Here is an 18,859-nt window from a genome sequence, read left to right on the forward strand (position 1 = left end):
ACAACGCACTCATGCACTGAACGGTGACCCTCCCAACCAAGTCAGGATACATTGCCCACACATCCTTCACATGGCTCACACGGTTACACCACATGGGATCATCCTTCTTCTCAGCAGGGAAGAGTCCCAGGGGGTGCATCACCATTTCCAAGGGATGGTAGCCACAGAAAGTCGACAGAGTCTTCATGGCTGCCGCTTCAATGGTGTCGTCCGTCCTGAGTCCAATCGTCTCGGAATCAAGAGAACACCAACCCGGCTGAAGGGGATGAGCCTCCAAAGTCATCCAGACCCGACAACGAGGTACCCGATGCTCCTCATACAACTGCACCGTGTACAAAGGGGGTGTAGGGTAGCCGACGGAGTTAAGCACTTCCCACAAGATGGAAGGAAAGTCATCGCGAGAAAGGAAGTCAGAACTGAAACGAGTGTCTCCTCCACTGGCGGGGGTGGGTGAATTCATCTGCGGAAGGGAACCAAAGGTAAAGATTATGGTGGAAGGAAAAGAAAAAGAGAGCCTGGATGGTTTTTAAAGGAAGTGGGTTAGCTCAAGTTTTAATTCCTTTTTGTGTTTATAATGCATGCATGCTGAAAGTAACGTCTCCTCTCCAAATAATAGGGCGCTCTTAGGGCATCGTTAAAAAGTCTAAGTAGTGGCCCACGGGGCCTAATTAAATAGCCATCTATTCCTCCCTCTATGCCTAAGGCCTTTCGTCCTAGGTCTAGCGGTCTAGTCCTGACGATCCGTAGCAGTTTCTAGGCAAGTTTTAATTTTTGAAAATGGTATTCATTGTTTATTGTCCTTCTCTGTGGTGGAATTTGCTCCGTTACCAGCTGTGGCAGAACCACCCGAATTATTCCAGCTTAAGTGCCTAAGTCACGCCTCAGGGGCCGTAACACACTTAAATCGGAATAACCCGTCAATCCCTCAGATCTAGTCTGATAGAGCCACTTAACCAGGATCAAATCCCACAATCTCACTCGAAGGTGAGTCACAGAAGAAATACAATAAAATAGGAAACCTCAAATTAAGTGCTGAATTATTACATAGATCGGAGTTTTGAAGTAGCAAATAAGACTCCTCAAAATAAAATGCAGCGGATAATCGATGTCGTCGGTAATGAGGAAATGGGCAAGGCCTAGCCCACTACTCCTCGTGCTCCTCTCCTGCCGGAGCAACATCCCACTCGACCGTCCAACCCAGTGGCAGGGTGGTAGGCCAAGTCACACCATCAACCATATCCTGAAGCGCACCTGCAAAAATTATGCCACAAGCAAGGCTGAGTATACTAATACTCAGCTAGACTTACCCGGTGTGAGGAGTCTACTCCTCTACATCTAGACTATGCAGCTGTTTGGCTGAGGGGGTTTGGTTTGCCAAAAGCGCTAGCTGTTTCTAAAATCAATTCTTAGCTTTCCAAATTCTAGTATCATTATTTTAGCTAGGTTTGCTCCTTCTAAGCATACATAGTAACAAGCATTTAGTTCAATCAACAAATTATCTCATGTAACCTCATTTCACTTCTTACTTGATGCAGTACAAGGGGTCAAGTAGTCTCATTAGCTGCGAGAAGCAGACGATTCGAATCAAGTTTTAACCTTGCAAGGTAAACCTAAACACACGGCAAGTCAGGGTACTCCGACCTGCACATGACAACCGTCCCCATCGATTCCCCGTTCGCGTCTAGGCCTCACCGCCTTGGCATACAATGCTCCACTGACCCCGGCTGCCGCCGTGCAGTGACCGCACTTGTACCCACCATAGCTAGCATGGGAGACCCAGTCTCAGGTCGCATGAGGGATAAAGTCCGCGCCCGGCTTCACTTAGGTACTAGGTTTATCGGTTACCATTTTTCCCGACATGTGCTTAGTACGTTCAAAAGCTTGACTCAGGTATCCACACATTAATCCTTAATTCCTTTTTCCCGTCTCATGGTCAAGGCATCCTCCCTGGATCCAAGTCCATAGACTAAACATAGGTCCCGTTATCAAGATGAATACAATCAATTCCTGACCTCGCGCGAGTGCTAGAAAAATCACTCGACTTCTACCGAGATCCTGATTAGCAAGCAGCTACTCGACCTAGCATACTAGTATTCATCTCAAAAAGGAATCCTAAGTTCATGCAACTAGAGGTTCCAAGCAACTCCTACACTTAAGTGCACATTACAATCCTACAAGCATTTAGTGTAGTAAAGTAGCATATAATAATACGGTTATGCATATAAACCGGGGCTTGCCTTCAATAGCTGGGGCTGCGGGGAGATCCTCGATAGCAGCCTCGGGAGCTTGCTCCTGGTCCTCCTCTTGGACAGTTCCTTGCTCGGGGATGAGCACGTACTCTCCGTCGGCGAGATTACAATCTAATGAATGCAATGCGTAAGATATATGCATGATATGATATGTGCTTTAGTAATTTAAACTTTTGATGGTGTATGATCTATTTGAGTCAGATAGAGTTAAACCTTACTTATGCGAGACTTTTGGGTGGTATACTTGGTAAATTGGATCAAACTTAGCTAAGGTAAGTGGTAGGTTTATTTTTAGGTTTCCACTGAATTCCTTTTTAAAGTATTAGTGAGAATTGACAAGAATTCAAGTGGGACTTATTGGAGTGAGGTTTATTTCTTCCTTCTTTTTCTTTATTCCCCTTAAGTTTTTGGAGTGGGTTTGAACTATAAGTTACCTTAATAAATTTCCAAAAATTCTGTAAATATTACAGTGGCTTATTACTGGTGTATAGTTCTCTGTTTCAAAATTTGGGGTCCAAAAAGTGAATAGTTCTGTCTGGACAAAATTACCAACTTTTAGGGTAGAAGGGGTGAATTGAACTACAACTATCATTTAATAGTAGGTAATTCTCTAAGACTTATTTTTGCTGGCATTTAGGTGCTATAACATGACTTGGCACAAAATTCTAGCTATTAATTCTTATTAGTTACTTTACTAGGATTTTCTAAAGTTTCTAGCCAAAGGGGTGCTTTCTACTACCACTATATTTGAAAAATATCAAACAACAGATTTCTGATTTTTTCTAGTTTCTATTTTGCGCAAGAGCAATCATTCTGAAGTTTGGCATCTTTTTGCTTAAGGAAAGGGGGTGGTATGCATTAATTGAATTAAATGGCCTTTCTTATAAAATATTAGCAATAAGTATTATTTTGCATTTTTTTAATGGGTTTGCATTTTTCTCTGGTGGCCTATCTCATCATTGACCTAGCAAAATTTTATTTGCCCATTATTGTATTATTATGGGTTATTCATGATTTATTTGGAAAATGACTCATTATCATATTATATTTATTTACCCTACTTAAAATGATGGGCTGGGGTGTTTATTATTTTTGCAGTGGGGTTCTGGTGGTTACAAGTCCACTAGATTTTTATTATCAATTTTGGGTCTGGTTTTGTAATTCTAATAATTGATTTCTAGTTGGAATAATGCTAAACAAAACATTCCACTTTAAAACTGGTCTGGACTAGAGGTCCCTTTATTTTTCCACGCGTGCAGGCGGGCGACCGAAGTCCGGCGAGGGTGATCTCGGGTTTCTGGTGAAGTTCTGCCGGGTCCGAGGGCTTGGAAAGCTTCACGGGCCACTAGCGGAGCTAACCGAAGCGCTGGCGCGACTTGGGGGTGACTGGAGTGGGCTGGCCACGGCGGCCGAAGCTCTGAAAGCTTGGCGGGCGGTGGCGCGGCGTGCTCGGGGCGATTTCCGGTGATCTCTGACTTGGGCAAGTCTGGAGAGCGCGCGGGGATGAATGGCCAAGGCTTGGGGCGGCTTTATAGGCACGGCGCGGTGCACGGGCGGCCGTGGACCGGCGAGCGCGCGCGGGCGTGCACTAGGAGGCGCGGTGCGCGAACGGGCGTGAACCGGAGGTGTCAGCCACAGTCGAACACGTGTGCCCGTTGCCTCAGCCCAAGTTCAAGCGCTGGTTGGGTGCAAATCTTCGCGAATTTGGGCAAGATCGCTGTGAAGGATTTGTTCACCTGACCTTGCTTTGTCTTTTGTGTATGGATGTCACGCGGTTTTAGGCTAGGGATAGGGAGTTGTAGCGTCACCAAGGTGCCAGTGTCAGAATGTCTGGTCCCGAGGTTAAACTACGCCAAAACCATGTCAAACGAATTTGGTTTGAGTTCAAACTTCTCCAGGACGTGTTCAAGGGAATTTGGCACAACTTTGATATTTGGATCTCCTGGTTTTGAGTTTCGAAAAACAGAGAACGCAGTTGATCTTTGAAAAGAGGTCTGAATTTCAGAAATTCAGAAATCTGAATTTCTCCAAGGGTTCATAGTTCAAGGGCTGATTTGGGAATTTTAAAAAGACCAAATGGCCAAACTCTCTTACTATGATTTGTTAGTTATTTGATGAATTAAAACTTTGTAATTTGATCATATCTAAAATTTTGCATTTTCCCCCATGACTTCTCCCAATTACCCTTTATGCTTAACTTGGCTTACTTAGGGTTTATTAAGGTTTGAGGGTCTTTCTCTCTCAAAGTTCATAACAAGATTAAGGAGAGTTTAAGAAGATTCATTATAAACCTTTGTTCTGAATTTTCTTTTGATGTTCACCCCTTTACTGAATTTACATGTGTTAATAGGTTGGATTAGCTTAGGGAAGAACCCTAGGTGACACTGGGGTGTCACAACACTGGCCTCTTAATGCTGAAATTCGGCAGGACTGGTCTCTTACTAACATCATTAATGCCCCCCTCTTCTCGAAGACATTCTTTACATAAAACCATTTCTTAGTCTAGAAGTTAAGCCATTTGCTTCAATAGCCCAGGGTAGAGAAATGAACATCCTTCCAATACTGGAAATTGTAATAGTCGAAGTTGTTGTGTATTATCTCTTTCCCTGTTGCCTTCGTCTGATAATGAAGTTCATGTATTAGGCAAAAACATTCCGCACTTGGCTCGGCGCCTTGGCTTCATATTGCACAGGTAAAAAGCTCAAGCCCCATTATCGCATTGGTTGTCAACTGTTGCACAAGCTCTCAGCATATCCTCCAGAATTTGGTTTACCCTTTCCGTCTGACCATCAGTCTGTGGGTGGTAAGCTGAACTTCTGATTAGCTTGGTTCCCAAAGACTCCTGCAATTGTTCCCAAAATCTGGCAACAAATTGGGCTCCTCGGTCAGAAATAATGGTCCGAGGTAATCTGTGCAAACACACGATCCGGTCAATGTACAACTCCGCATACTTTTGAGCCTTATCAGTGGTGTGCACAGGAAGAAAATGTGCCACTTTTGTCAGTCGGTCCACAATAATCCAAATCGAATCATGATGACGAGAGGTGTTGGGCAGACCCACGATGAAATCCATGCTGATGTCATCCCATTTCCACGAAGGTATAGATAGGGGTTGCAAAGCTCCAGCTGATTTCAAGTGGCTTGCCTTTACCCTCTGATAGATGTCACATTCCGATACATACTGGGCTATCTCCCTCTTCATTCTGGTCCACCAATACAAAGGCTTCAGATCCTGGTACATTTTGGTGCTTCCCGGATGCATAGAGAATTTGGAGAGATGAGCCTCGTCCAAGATTTTCCTCTTGAGGTCCTGGTTTTTAGGAATCACCAATCTACTTTTGAACCATAACACACCCTTTTCATCTTGGCGTAAACAATTATACTTCTCAACCTTCTGATGGAGATTCTTCTTGATAATCTGTACTCCCTTGTCACTGAGCTGGGCCATGATGATCTGGTCTTGCAAAGCTGGCTCGACAGAAATGTGAGACAGAGCACCAGAAGGAATCACTTCTATTTGCATCTTGCTCAACTCATCACACAAGGTGTTGATGCAAGAATCCATCATAATACAGTTGCACTGCAACTTCCGACTCAAGGCATCTGCTACCACATTGGCTTTTCCTGGGTGATAATGTACCTCCAGGTCATAATCCTTGATCAGCTCTAGCCATCTTCTCTGCCTCATGTTGAGATCAGCCTGAGTAAAGATGTACTTAAGGCTCTTATGATCAGTGAAGATGTTGCAGTGGGTTCCCATTAAATAGTGTCTCCACATTTTTAATGCATGAACCAATGCTGCCAACTCGAGGTCATGAGTGGGATAATTCTGCTCATGAGGCCTGAGTGCTCTTGAGGCATAAGCAATGACTCGGTTGTCTTGCATCAAGACACAACCTAGTCCAGTGCCAGAGGCATCGCAATACACATCAAAAGGCTTGTTGTTGTCGGGTTGCGCTAATACTGGTGCTGTGGTCAGATGCTGCCTTAATGCATGGAAGGCATCTTCGCACTTCTGACTCCAAACAAACTTGGCTTCTTTCTTCAGCAACTCAGTTATAGGCTTCGCAATTCGAGAGAAATCCGGAATAAATCTTCGGTAATAACCAGCTAATCCCAGAAAACTCCGAATCTGACGGACAGTCGTTGGTGGCTTCTAGTTCATCACCTCTTGCACTTTATCAGGATCAACAACTATTCCTGCCTGAGAGATAGTGTGACCCAAGAATTTGATTTCCTTTAGCCAAAAATCACACTTGGAGAACTTGGCATAAAGGTGGTGCTCTCGCAGACGTTGAAGCACTACATGCAAATGCCCGACATGTTCTTCTTCGTTTTTCGAGTACACCAAGATATCATCGATGAAAACCACTACGAATTTGTCCAATTCAGACATGAAAACAGAATTCATCAGATACATGAAATATGCTGGTGCATTTGTCAGCCCGAATGACATCACCAAGAATTCATATAGCCCATATCTGGTTGAGAATGCCGTCTTTGGAATATCGCTTGCTCGTATCTTGATCTGATGGTAGCCGGAGCGAAGGTCTATTTTGGAAAACACCTTGGCCCCGACCAACTGGTCAAAAAGAACATCAATACGAGGCAAAGGATACTTGTTCTTGATAGTTACCGCATTAAGAGGGCGGTAATCTATACACAGCCTCAAGCTTTCATCCTTCTTCTTCACAAACAGTGCTGGACATCCCCAAGGCGAAGTGCTTGGGCGAATAAATCCCTTATCCAGCAACTCCTGCAATTGCTTCTTCAATTCTGCCAACTCAGCGGGTGGCATTCGGTATGGCCTCTTGGAAATTGGTGTCGTTCTCGGTTGCAACTCGATGGCAAATTCAATATCCCGGTCTGGTGGCATTCCTGGCAATTCATCAGGAAAGACATCTGCATACTCGCAGACCACTGGGATCTTCTTCAGAGGTAACTCCATCATAGAGAAAGCGCATGACTGAGTAGAACCCTGACTGGGCAGAATTAAGGTGAAGTTCCTGCAGAACAGAGAATTAATTTCCACGGTACGGCTGGCTACATCAAGCACAACTTGGTGCAAGGTCATCCAATTAGCTCCTAGAATAATGTCCACATTTTCCAAACCCAAAACAAGAAGGGTGGTTTTGACAATGTGGCTTCCCAGTTGAATAGGCACACTTTGATTTAATTGATTAGTTGCAAATTTACCCCCAGGTGTGACTATCATGAATGACCCTTTTGAGTGAGAGACTGGCAGTTCACATTTAGCACTGAAATTTTGGCTAATGAAACTATGAGATGCACCAGAATCAAACAGAATTAAAGCAGGTTGATTATAAACTGAAAAGATACCGGTCATGATAGGAGCTCCCTCAGGTACTTTCTCCAGAGTAGTGAAGTTGAGCTTCCCTTGCCTGACTTGTACCTTCTGCTTTCTTCCCTTGTCTTGGTTTGGTGCTGGCATCTGCCTCTGCTGGTTCCTGGGACAATTCTTGGCATAGTGGCCCACATTGCCACAAGTGAAACACTTGTTCCCATTGCCCTGGCGGAACTGCTGCTGCTGCGGAGGCTGATTGTTCCTTGGAGCGGGAGCTGGAAAGCGGTTGGGTGACGGCTGCTGCTGCTGAGGTGGCCTGATCACCCATCTGCCTGCCTGCTGCTGGAAACCCCTGCTCTGATTGTGAGAAACAATCCGAAACCTCTGGGCCTAAGCGGATGGTGCTGCCATTGGTGCCTTTCTCTTCTTCTCTGCCCGGTGAGCTACAATGCAATCCTCCTGGGAGATGGCCAGGTTGACCAACTCATTGAAGCTATCGGCCCGGACAGTGTTGAGTCGTTCCCGCAGCTTGGTGTTAAGACCCCTGTGGAAGCGGTCTCTTTTCTTCTCATTAGAATCAGCATGGTACCCTGCATACTGGCATAGGTCATTGAAGGCCTGCGCATACTGCAGTACCGTGCGGGTTCCTTGATTAAGTGCCAGAAACTCATTTAACTTGCGATCCAGAATGCCAGCTGGGATGTGGTGTCCTCTGAAAGCAGTCTTGAATTCCTCCCAAGACACTTCATGATCAGCGGGGAGCATAGCACGGAAGTGGTCCCACCAAGTCCGAGCTAGGCCGCGAAGCTGCTGCGTGGCGAAGCGAGCCTTGGCTTCATCAGGACAGTCTCCCGTGAGGAGGGGAAACTTGGACTCAACGATGCGGAGCCACATGTCGGCGTCCAACGGATCCTCTGCCTTGGTGAACAAGGGTGGCTGCGTACTCAGGAACTCCTGGTAGGTTGCCGCTGCCGGAGGTCGCTGATGCTGGCCTCCACCATGCTGCTGAGGGTGGGGCTGGTGCTGGCGCTGCAAGAGCTGTCGCAGAATTTTGTTCTGCTAGGCCATCAACTCCTGCACTGTGGGAGCTGGAGGAGGTGGCGGGGGAACCTGCTCGTTATGCCCGCGACGCTGCCTAGCTGCCATCTGAAAACAGAGATTGCCGCCATTGTTATCCAACTCACAATTTCGGACGACAAGATATTATCTCGTATGGAAGGAAAAATGCCATAATCATAATATTAGGTTCGAAATGAGGATAACATGGTGACAAACATCCCACGGATTCCAAAAGTTCACAGGGTTACATTAGGGGAAAAAGGTACCCGTAAGCCTAGTCCAAAATCTGACATTAACTAAGCTCGCATAGGTTTCTATCCGCCTAAAAGGCGTCAAAGTGACTGATCAACCCTGAGCGGTGGAAGCGACATTGGATACGGGTGAAGGAGGCATCGCGGAGGTAGTCCCATTGGCACCAGGGGCTGGTCCTAGCTCCTCGGGAGCCTCTTCTCCCTCGCTTCCGGCTTCATTGGCCTCCATCTCCAAGTGGTGCATGTCCAGGTGGTCATTTGCTTCTTCGAGTTCCCTCTGCACATCGTGAAGCTGATTCTCCAAGACATCAATAGTGTTGTCTCGGATCTCCACCTGCTGCTCCAAGGTGGTAATGCGCTGGCTCAGCCTTTCCACCTGCAGATCCTTCTCTACCAACTCGGTGGATAAATCAACCACAAAATCTTCTCGACTGTCGAGAGTGAGCTTGGCGGTTTGAGTGATGTTAGTAAGGTGTGCCATAGCGTCGCTCTGAAGGGCCTGAAGGCGGTACAACGCACTCATGCACTGAACGGTGACCCTCCCAACCAAGTCAGGATACATTGCCCACACATCCTTCACATGGCTCACGCGGTTACACCACATGGGATCATCCTTCTTCTTAGCAGGGAAGAGTCCCAGGGGGTGCATCACCATTTCCAAGGGATGGTAGCCACAGAAAGTCGACAGAGTCTTCATGGCTGCCGCTTCAATGGTGTCGTCCGTCCTGAGTCCAATCGTCTCGGAATCAAGAGAACACCAACCCGGCTGAAGGGGATGAGCCTCCAAAGTCATCCAGACCCGACAACGAGGTACCCGATGCTCCTCATACAACTGCACCGTGTACAAAGGGGGTGTAGGGTAGCCGACGGAGTTAAGCACTTCCCACAAGATGGAAGGAAAGTCATCGCGAGAAAGGAAGTCAGAACTGAAACGAGTGTCTCCTCCACTGGCGGGGGTGGGTGAATTCATCTGCGGAAGGGAACCAAAGGTAAAGATTATGGTGGAAGGAAAAGAAAAAGAGAGCCCGGATGGTTTTTAAAGGAAGTGGGTTAGCTCAAGTTTTAATTCCTTTTTGTGTTTATAATGCATGCATGCTGAAAGTAACGTCTCCTCTCCAAATAATAGGGCGCTCTTAGGGCATCGTTAAAAAGTCTAAGTAGTGGCCCACGGGGCCTAATTAAATAGCCATCTATTCCTCCCTCTATGCCTAAGGCCTTTCGTCCTAGGTCTAGCGGTCTAGTCCTGACGATCTGTAGCAGTTTCTAGGCAAGTTTTAATTTTTGAAAATGGTATTCATTGTTTATTGTCCTTCTCTGTGGTGGAATTTGCTCCGTTACCAGCTGTGGCAGAACCACCCGAATTATTCCAGCTTAAGTGCCTAAGTCACGCCTCAGGGGCCGTAACACACTTAAATCGGAATAACCCGTCAATCCCTCAGATCTAGTCTGATAGAGCCACTTAACCAGGATCAAATCCCACAATCTCACTCGAAGGTGAGTCACAGAAGAAATACAATAAAACAGGAAACCTCAAATTAAGTGCTGAATTATTACATAGATAGGAGTTTTGAAGTAGCAAATAAGAGTCCTCAAAATAAAATGCAGCGGATAATCGATGTCGTCGGTAATGAGGAAATGGGCAAGGCCTAGCCCACTACTCCTCGTGCTCCTCTCCTGCCGGAGCAACATCCCACTCGACCGTCCAACCCAGTGGCAGGGTGGTAGGCCAAGTCACACCATCAACCATATCCTGAAGCGCACCTGCAAAAATTATGCCACAAGCAAGGCTGAGTATACTAATACTCAGCTAGACTTACCCGGTGTGAGGAGTCTACTCCTCTACATCTAGACTATGCAGCTGTTTGGCTGAGGGGGTTTGGTTTGCCAAAAGCGCTAGCTGTTTCTAAAATCAATTCTTAGCTTTCCAAATTCTAGTATCATTATTTTAGCTAGGTTTGCTCCTTCTAAGCATACATAGTAACAAGCATTTAGTTCAATCAACAAATTATCTCATGTAACCTCATTTCACTTCTTACTTGATGCAGTACAAGGGGTCAAGTAGTCTCATTAGCTGCGAGAAGCAGATGATTCGAATCGAGTTTTAACCTTGCAAGGTAAACCTAAACACACGGCAAGTCAGGGTACTCCGACCTGCACATGACAACCGTCCCCATCGATTCCCCGTTCGCGTCCAGGCCTCACCGCCTTGGCATACAATGCTCCACTGACCCCGGCTGCCGCCGTGCAGTGACCGCACTTGTACCCACCATAGCTAGCATGGGAGACCCAGTCTCAGGTCGCATGAGGGATAAAGTCCGCGCCCGGCTTCACTTAGGTACTAGGTTTATCGGTTACCATTTTTCCCGACATGTGCTTAGTACGTTCAAAAGCTTGACTCATGTATCCACACATTAATCCTTAATTCCTTTTTCCCGTCTCATGGTCAAGGCATCCTCCCTGGATCCAAGTCCATAGACTAAACATAGGTCCCGTTATCAAGATGAATACAATCAATTCCTGACCTCGCGGCGAGTGCTAGAAAAATCACTCGACTTCTACCGAGATCCTGATTAGCAAGCAGCTACTCGACCTAGCATACTAGTATTCATCTTAAAAAGGAATCCTAAGTTCATGCAACTAGAGGTTCCAAGCAACTCCTACACTTAAGTGCACATTACAATCCTACAAGCATTTAGTGTAGTAAAGTAGCATATAATAATACGGTTATGCATATAAACCGGGGCTTGCCTTCAATAGCTGGGGCTGCGGGGAGATCCTCGATAGCAGCCTCGGGAGCTTGCTCCTGGTCCTCCTCTTGGACAGTTCCTTGCTCGGGGATGAGCACGTACTCTCCGTCGGCAAGATTACAATCTAATGAATGCAATGCGTAAGATATATGCATGATATGATATGTGCTTTAGTAATTTAAACTTTTGATGGTGTATGATCTATTTGAGTCAGATAGAGTTAAACCTTACTTATGCGAGACTTTTGGGTGGTATACTTGGTAAATTGGATCAAACTTAGCTAAGGTAAGTGGTAGGTTTATTTTTAGGTTTCCACTGAATTCCTTTTTAAAGTATTAGTGAGAATTGACAAGAATTCAAGTGGGACTTATTGGAGTGAGGTTTATTTCTTCCTTCTTTTTCTTTATTCCCCTTAAGTTTTTGGAGTGGGTTTGAACTATAAGTTACCTTAATAAATTTCCAAAAATTCTGTAAATATTACAGTGGCTTATTACTGGTGTATAGTTCTCTGTTTCAAAATTTGGGGTCCAAAAAGTGAATAGTTCTCTCTGGACAAAATTACCAACTTTTAGGGTAGAAGGGGTGAATTGAACTACAACTATCATTTAATAGTAGGTAATTCTCTAAGACTTATTTTTGCTGGAATTTAGGTGCTATAACATGACTTGGCACAAAATTCTAGCTATTAATTCTTATTAGTTACTTTACTAGGATTTTCTAAAGTTTCTAGCCAAAGGGGTGCTTTCTACTACCACTATATTTGAAAAATATCAAACAACAGATTTCTGATTTTTTCTAGTTTCTATTTTGCGCAAGAGCAATCATTCTGAAGTTTGGCATCTTTTTGCTTAAGGAAAGGGGTGGTATGCATTAATTGAATTAAATGGCCTTTCTTATAAAATATTAGCAATAAGTATTATTTTGCATTTTTTTAATGGGTTTGCATTTTTCTCTGGTGGCCTATCTCATCATTGACCTAGCAAAATTTTATTTGCCCATTATTGTATTATTATGGGTTATTCATGATTTATTTGGAAAATGACTCATTATCATATTATATTTATTTACCCTACTTAAAATGATGGGCTGGGGTGTTTATTATTTTTGCAGTGGGGTTCTGGTGGTTACAAGTCCACTAGATTTTTATTATCAATTTTGGGTCTGGTTTTGTAATTCTAATAATTGATTTCTAGTTGGAATAATGTTAAACAAAACATTCCACTTTAAAACTGGTCTGGACTAGAGGTCCCTTTATTTTTCCACGCGTGCAGGCGGGCGACCGAAGTCCGGCGAGGGTGATCTCAGGTTTCTGGTGAAGTTCTGCCGGGTCCGAGGGCTTGGAAAGCTTCACGGGCCACTAGCGGAGCTAACCGAAGCGCTGGCGCGACTTGGGGGTGACTGGAGTGGGCTGGCCACGGCGGTCGAAGCTCTGAAAGCTTGGCGGGCAGTGGCGCGGCGTGCTCGGGGCGATTTCCGGTGATCTCTGACTTGGGCAAGTCTGGAGAGCGCGCGGGGATGAATGGCCAAGGCTTGGGGCGGCTTTATAGGCACGGCGCGGTGCACGGGCGGCCGTGGACCGGCGAGCGCGCGCGGGCGTGCACTAGGAGGCGCGGTGCGCGAACGGGCGTGAACCGGAGGTGTCAGCCACGGTCGAACACGTGTGCCCGTTGCCTCAGCCCAAGTTCAAGCGCTGGTTGGGTGCAAATCTTCGCGAATTTGGGCAAGATCGCTGTGAAGGATTTGTTCACCTGACCTTGCTTTGTCTTTTGTGTATGGATGTCACGCGGTTTTAGGCTAGGGATAGGGAGTTGTAGCGTCACCAAGGTGCCAGTGTCAGAATGTCTGGTCCCGAGGTTAAACTACGCCAAAACCATGTCAAACGAATTTGGTTTGAGTTCAAACTTCTCCAGGACGTGTTCAAGGGAATTTGGCACAACTTTGATATTTGGATCTCCTGGTTTTGAGTTTCGAAAAACAGAGAACGCAGTTGATCTTTGAAAAGAGGTCTGAATTTCAGAAATTCAGAAATCTGAATTTCTCCAAGGGTTCATAGTTCAAGGGCTGATTTGGGAATTTTAAAAAGACCAAATGGCCAAACTCTCTTACTATGATTTGTTAGTTATTTGATGAATTAAAACTTTGTAATTTGATCATATCTAAAATTTTGCATTTTCCCCCATGACTTCTCCCAATTACCCTTTATGCTTAACTTGGCTTACTTAGGGTTTATTAAGGTTTGAGGGTCTTTCTCTCTCAAAGTTCATAACAAGATTAAGGAGAGTTTAAGAAGATTCATTATAAACCTTTGTTCTGAATTTTCTTTTGATGTTCACCCCTTTACTGAATTTACATGTGTTAATAGGTTGGATTAGCTTAGGGAAGAACCCTAGGTGACACTGGGGTGTCACAACACTGGCCTCTTAATGCTGAAATTCGGCAGGACTGGTCTCTTACTAACATCATTAATGCCCCCTCTTCTCGAAGACATTCTTTACATAAAACCATTTCTTAGTCTAGAAGTTAAGCCATTTGCTTCAATAGCCCAGGGTAGAGAAATGAACATCCTTCCAATACTGGAAATTGTAATAGTCGAAGTTGTTGTGTATTATCTCTTTCCCTGTTGCCTTCGTCTGATAATGAAGTTCATGTATTAGGCAAAAACATTCCGCACTTGGCTCAGCGCCTTGGCTTCATATTGCACAGGTAAAAAGCTCAAGCCCCATTATCGCATTGGGTGTCAACTGATGAAGGTATATCTGATACTTTTTCAGCACTTTGATAACCATTTTGTGTAATGGGAACCAAAGCCTAACCTTAAAGAAGCTTTGAAACGCCACAAGTTCATTGTTCTGCGGCTTAGGAATAGTGTCTTCCTCCCCGAGCATAATCATATCAATGTTATCAATATACTCCAACATTTTCATCACCTCAACTTGTCCTTTCTTTATCATTGATTTCCTGAAGCAAACATGGCTTGGCTTTGATGGTCGGATGTCACTATCATCTTCTTTTAAATTTGAATTCTTCACTATCCTCATTGGACTCCTATACTGCAAGATCGGCTAAAATAACTTCAATGTTACCTTCTTCGGCTAGGGCAGGAGCCTCAATCGCGGTAACTAGGGCACCACTCTCAATGATGGGGACTTCTTCCATTTTCTCAGCGACATCCGAAGATGTCACGATTGCCAGTGGAACACTCGATTTGTCTTCCACTATTAGGAGCTTCGGAGGCATATAAATTGGTGGCAGGAGCAGTAAATGTCGTGCAACACTGTCACGAACATGCCCCGTTATATAGGTAGAGGACACATGATTCGAGGAGTCAAGTAATGCTCAATCGCTGCAAGTGGGGCTTCCGTACCATCCGACCAGGAAAACGTATTTCTAAAAGTTTGTTTCAGATAACAAGCTCTAGGAAGGTGTTTCTCGGACCTTCGGCGCGAGACTTCCGTTTATTCCACAGTCTGAGTCTGTTGTAGAAAATGAACTAATACTGCGAGGGCTACTGTTGGGGTCTGCTCGAGCTGAAGGTCCTCAAAAGTATTAAATACCAATCTTCTTTGAGTTTATTTCAAGAACAATGAAGTAGTCATTGTCCAACTGATATCCATGTATATGAGACGAAGGAAAAAAACTTCGACGTTGTAGCACAAGTGAGGCGCGAAACTTACAACCAAACAGACGAAGGAAGACTCTATAAGCGTGCACAACATAACTCCAGTGAAAAAGGCGGTGTTACCTTATCAAATTTTGTAGTTTACATGTATAGGGTTGGAGGCCATAATTGTAATTCCATACGAAGTTGCATGTTATGCTGCCCTGTAAATAGGGAACAATGCTCATACACCTTTTCACCTTTTTTGACGTCTTGCACATTTGTGCAAACCTAAATTGCTCCTCATCTGAAGCTATGGGGCGCTAGCACCTTCGATCGACCTTTGAACATTTCGAAGGTACATTTGTAATCATCTGTAATCAAAAGGAAAATAATTAAAAGGGATGAACTTACGATATGTTATCATGATCCTCTTTCCTAACGACATGTTATACATTCACGTATGTTTGAACCTTCTACAGTGCTTTGCTCTTTATGTTTGGTGCCATTTATTTTCCAAGGACAATTAAGACTAGACTTGCAAAAACACTTATTCCTCTTTTTATCTGACTTCTCTGTCCCTAAAGTAAACTCCTCATTGATGGCAAATTGTCGTACTGCCATCTTGAACTCCTCCATTGTTGGATAGATTGTACCAATATCCATTATAGGGTGGTCCTTATCATACGAAATAACCATCTCACTTGGTAGAACATCACTAGTACAAATGCAATCAACATCATTATCAACCCCATGTTCAACATATTCAGATTCATTTGTAGTCCCCTCTTCTCTTAAACCTAAAAGTGCATACATCTGATTTTCGCTCAAATGTGCAATTCGACCTTCGTCATCATGTGTTTCCACTATATGTAAGCTATTCCAATCAACTCTTGGCATATTTTCCACAGGTTCAACATTGGACCTAAACAAATTTAACCTTTCATGTAATACATAACAATTGTGAAACGCTCTACATAACCTATTGATCATATACATAATATAAACATTAAAAAATGACATAGCAAAAAACAACGCTAACAATAACAATCACCTTTGGACAGGAAGTACAGGGAGATTGTATTGTACTGTCGGAGAAGAAATATTGGGGAGCAAAGATCTAACGAGAGCACCCGTAGTGGGCGACGATCCAGCATCCATGGGCGTAGTCACGTTCTCAGATACGACATCCGTGGTCGTCACAGGGAGAGCTGACGAGGTCGCACTGTCCAGCGTGACCTCCGCCACACCGGTGCTCGGCACAGCATCCATGGCTATGACAGGGAGATCGAGCGAGGCAACCCTAGCCAGTGCGGCCTCCGCCACACCAGCCATTGCTATCATAGGGAGATTAGGCGAGGCGGCCCTAGTGAGCGCGACTTCGGCTAGCACATCCTCGCCGAGCGCGACTGCCGGCGCGGCCATGGCGAACGGCGCGGCATTAGCGACCCTAGTGAGCGCGACTTCGGCTAGCAGCTCCTCGCCGAGCTTGGCGGATGGCGCAGCCTTGGCTGACGGCACGACCTTGGCGGACGGCGCAGCTTCCCTGGCAGCGGACGGCGCGACGAGGGCGTCCCTGGCGGCGGACGACGCGGCGAGGAGAAGCGGGAAGTCGATTCTGGATGGAGGTCCCTGGCCGACGGCTGTAGCGTGTGCGGGAGGAGAAGCAGGATCCATGGCGATTGGGGAAGAGAAGAGGGAAGTCAGTATGGAGGTCGAATCTGTTAGTTCGTTTATGGATCTCCAAATAATAAATATGTATAATTAATAAATGGTAAAACTGTCTTGTTAGGGAAAAAAATACATGAGATCAGATTATAAAAGAAAGGATATATGTTGAATGATAGTATAATCAATTAGAGAAGGTTTGTAGTATTTTTTTACGAATTAAATCTTTCGGATGTTATTATTGCGAAGCGTACTGTTTAGAATCCTAAATATGCAATTGTCTTGAGCCCCAGAGGCCACGAACTCCACGAGCTCTCCGCCCAGAGCTTCTGTTCGATGCCCCCTCCTTCACCACCCGCCTCGCAAGTGCGCACGTGCGATGCTGGCGCCGCGCAGTCGCCCACGCGCGGGACGGTGAGTGAGATGGCGCGATACTTCCGCAGCAGCAACCTCGCCTCTAGGGTCTTCGAGCGTCAGCTCATCTCCCCGCGCCCTGGCGCTACCGTACGTTTCCTTCTCTAACCTCTTCTCTTGCTCCTTGTTTTGTTCTTGTCGTTTCTGGTAGGGTTGTGCGATTGTGTCACGTGCGGCGGATGCGTCGAGGAGACAGGGGCGGCCGAAGTATGGCTGGCTTCCTCTCTTGGAGCGGGGCAACAGCGGTTCAGCCCCTGGAGAAGGGTAGCTAATTTTCTATTCGGATTTTGCAGCAGTTTTGTGCGATTAGCATTTGTTGTGCCTTTGTGGCGTGCTAGGGTATGCTGCGTTGATATCTATACCGTAGGACAGCGAAGCTTCAGATGACAGGACATATATACCTAGTAATTTAGTTAACTATTGGCTATTGCCGTCATGCTTGGAAAGAACGATAAGTGCTGGACAATAACTAAACCAAACCTGGCCTTCTCAGTGCTGTTTCTAGGCCATGCTACAAATGGGCATGGATTAGTTTGGATAATGTCACTTTAAACCATGCTAATTCATAATTATTCAGATCAGGCACCTTGAGAACAATTATCATACAGTTTTTCCTCATCATGATACAGGGTGGTATAAAATGTTGGAGCTCCCACATTGAGTACTTCTGCTACCTTTTTTCAATTCTAGTATATGAAAACTGAGAATATACAATTCTACCTTTTTTGAATAAATATTGAACAATCAACTGTTTAGTTTGAAACTTAATTTTTTTCAAAATATTCTTCTCCATTTTTCTTCTAAAATTTTGTGTTCTTTATCTAAGTCAGATGATGAGAAGTGAATGAACATGAATCTGGGATTGATGTAATGTATCTCATATGTTTTTTTACTTCTGCACAATTCACACTTGTTTCTGTATAGTTGGGAAATGTTTTTCATATAGATGCTTGCTTTCATGAATGATTTAACTTTTAACAACATATAATTAGGCTTGGTAGCATGCTCTTTAATGTTGAACTCAAATTCTAACCGATTCCCAGTAACTTAAGCAGATCTAAGTTGTGTTTTATTGTTCTTACATACCATTTACAGGTTAACACTATTAGACAGTTCTATGAAAATTTGGTCCCAAGCTATACTATATATGACATAGATTGCCCAGATTATTCGTTTCGCAAGTTCACTGATGATGGGAAATATTTTGTGGCCTTTAGCCGAAACCATCAAGATTTGATTGTATACCGTCCAATCTGGTTGACATATTCATGCAATGAAGAATGTGATCCTCATGAGCTTCCGCCAAAGGCAAAGAAGTTTGACAGCTTCTTTAAGCAGCTTTATTCAATTCCTCTTGCATCTGGCAATGAGTATATTTGCAAGGACTTTTTCCTGTACATGGAATGCCATCGATTTGGTTTATTTGCAACATCTACTGCACAAAGTAACGAATCAACTGCCACTGAGGGTGCAATACATGGGGTGCCATTAATTGAGAAAATAACTTTCCATCTTGTGAGGTACAAATCTTGTCTCTTGAGGAATGCATTTTTTGGGGGTTCTAAGTT

General features: G+C 44.7%; 1 protein-coding gene across 18 annotated transcripts in view; it reads left to right on the forward strand.

Moving 5' to 3' along the window:
• The first annotated feature begins 17,153 nt into the window (after positions 1-17,153).
• The window catches only part of LOC100281541 (light-mediated development protein DET1), a 49,285-nt gene continuing 47,579 nt past the window's right edge, over positions 17,154-18,859 (forward strand). For 12 of the 18 annotated variants that reach the window (XR_004851223.1, XR_004851224.1, XR_004851225.1 and 9 more), the window contains exons 1-2: positions 17,168-17,381; positions 18,387-18,811. Coding sequence is in view for 15 of the 18 variants with exons in the window: in XM_008653191.3 (XP_008651413.1) it covers positions 17,214-17,381; positions 18,387-18,811 (593 nt within the window). In the remaining 3 variants the exon portion in view is untranslated. Of the gene's footprint in view, positions 17,382-18,386; positions 18,812-18,859 lie in introns of all 18 variants that reach the window. The other 6 variants (XM_008653194.3, XM_035960575.1, XM_008653196.3 and 3 more) reach the window with 5 other exon arrangements.

Source organism: Zea mays, chromosome 7 (assembly GCF_902167145.1).
Source record: "Zea mays cultivar B73 chromosome 7, Zm-B73-REFERENCE-NAM-5.0, whole genome shotgun sequence".
Classification (NCBI taxonomy): Eukaryota; Viridiplantae; Streptophyta; class Magnoliopsida; order Poales; family Poaceae; genus Zea; species Zea mays.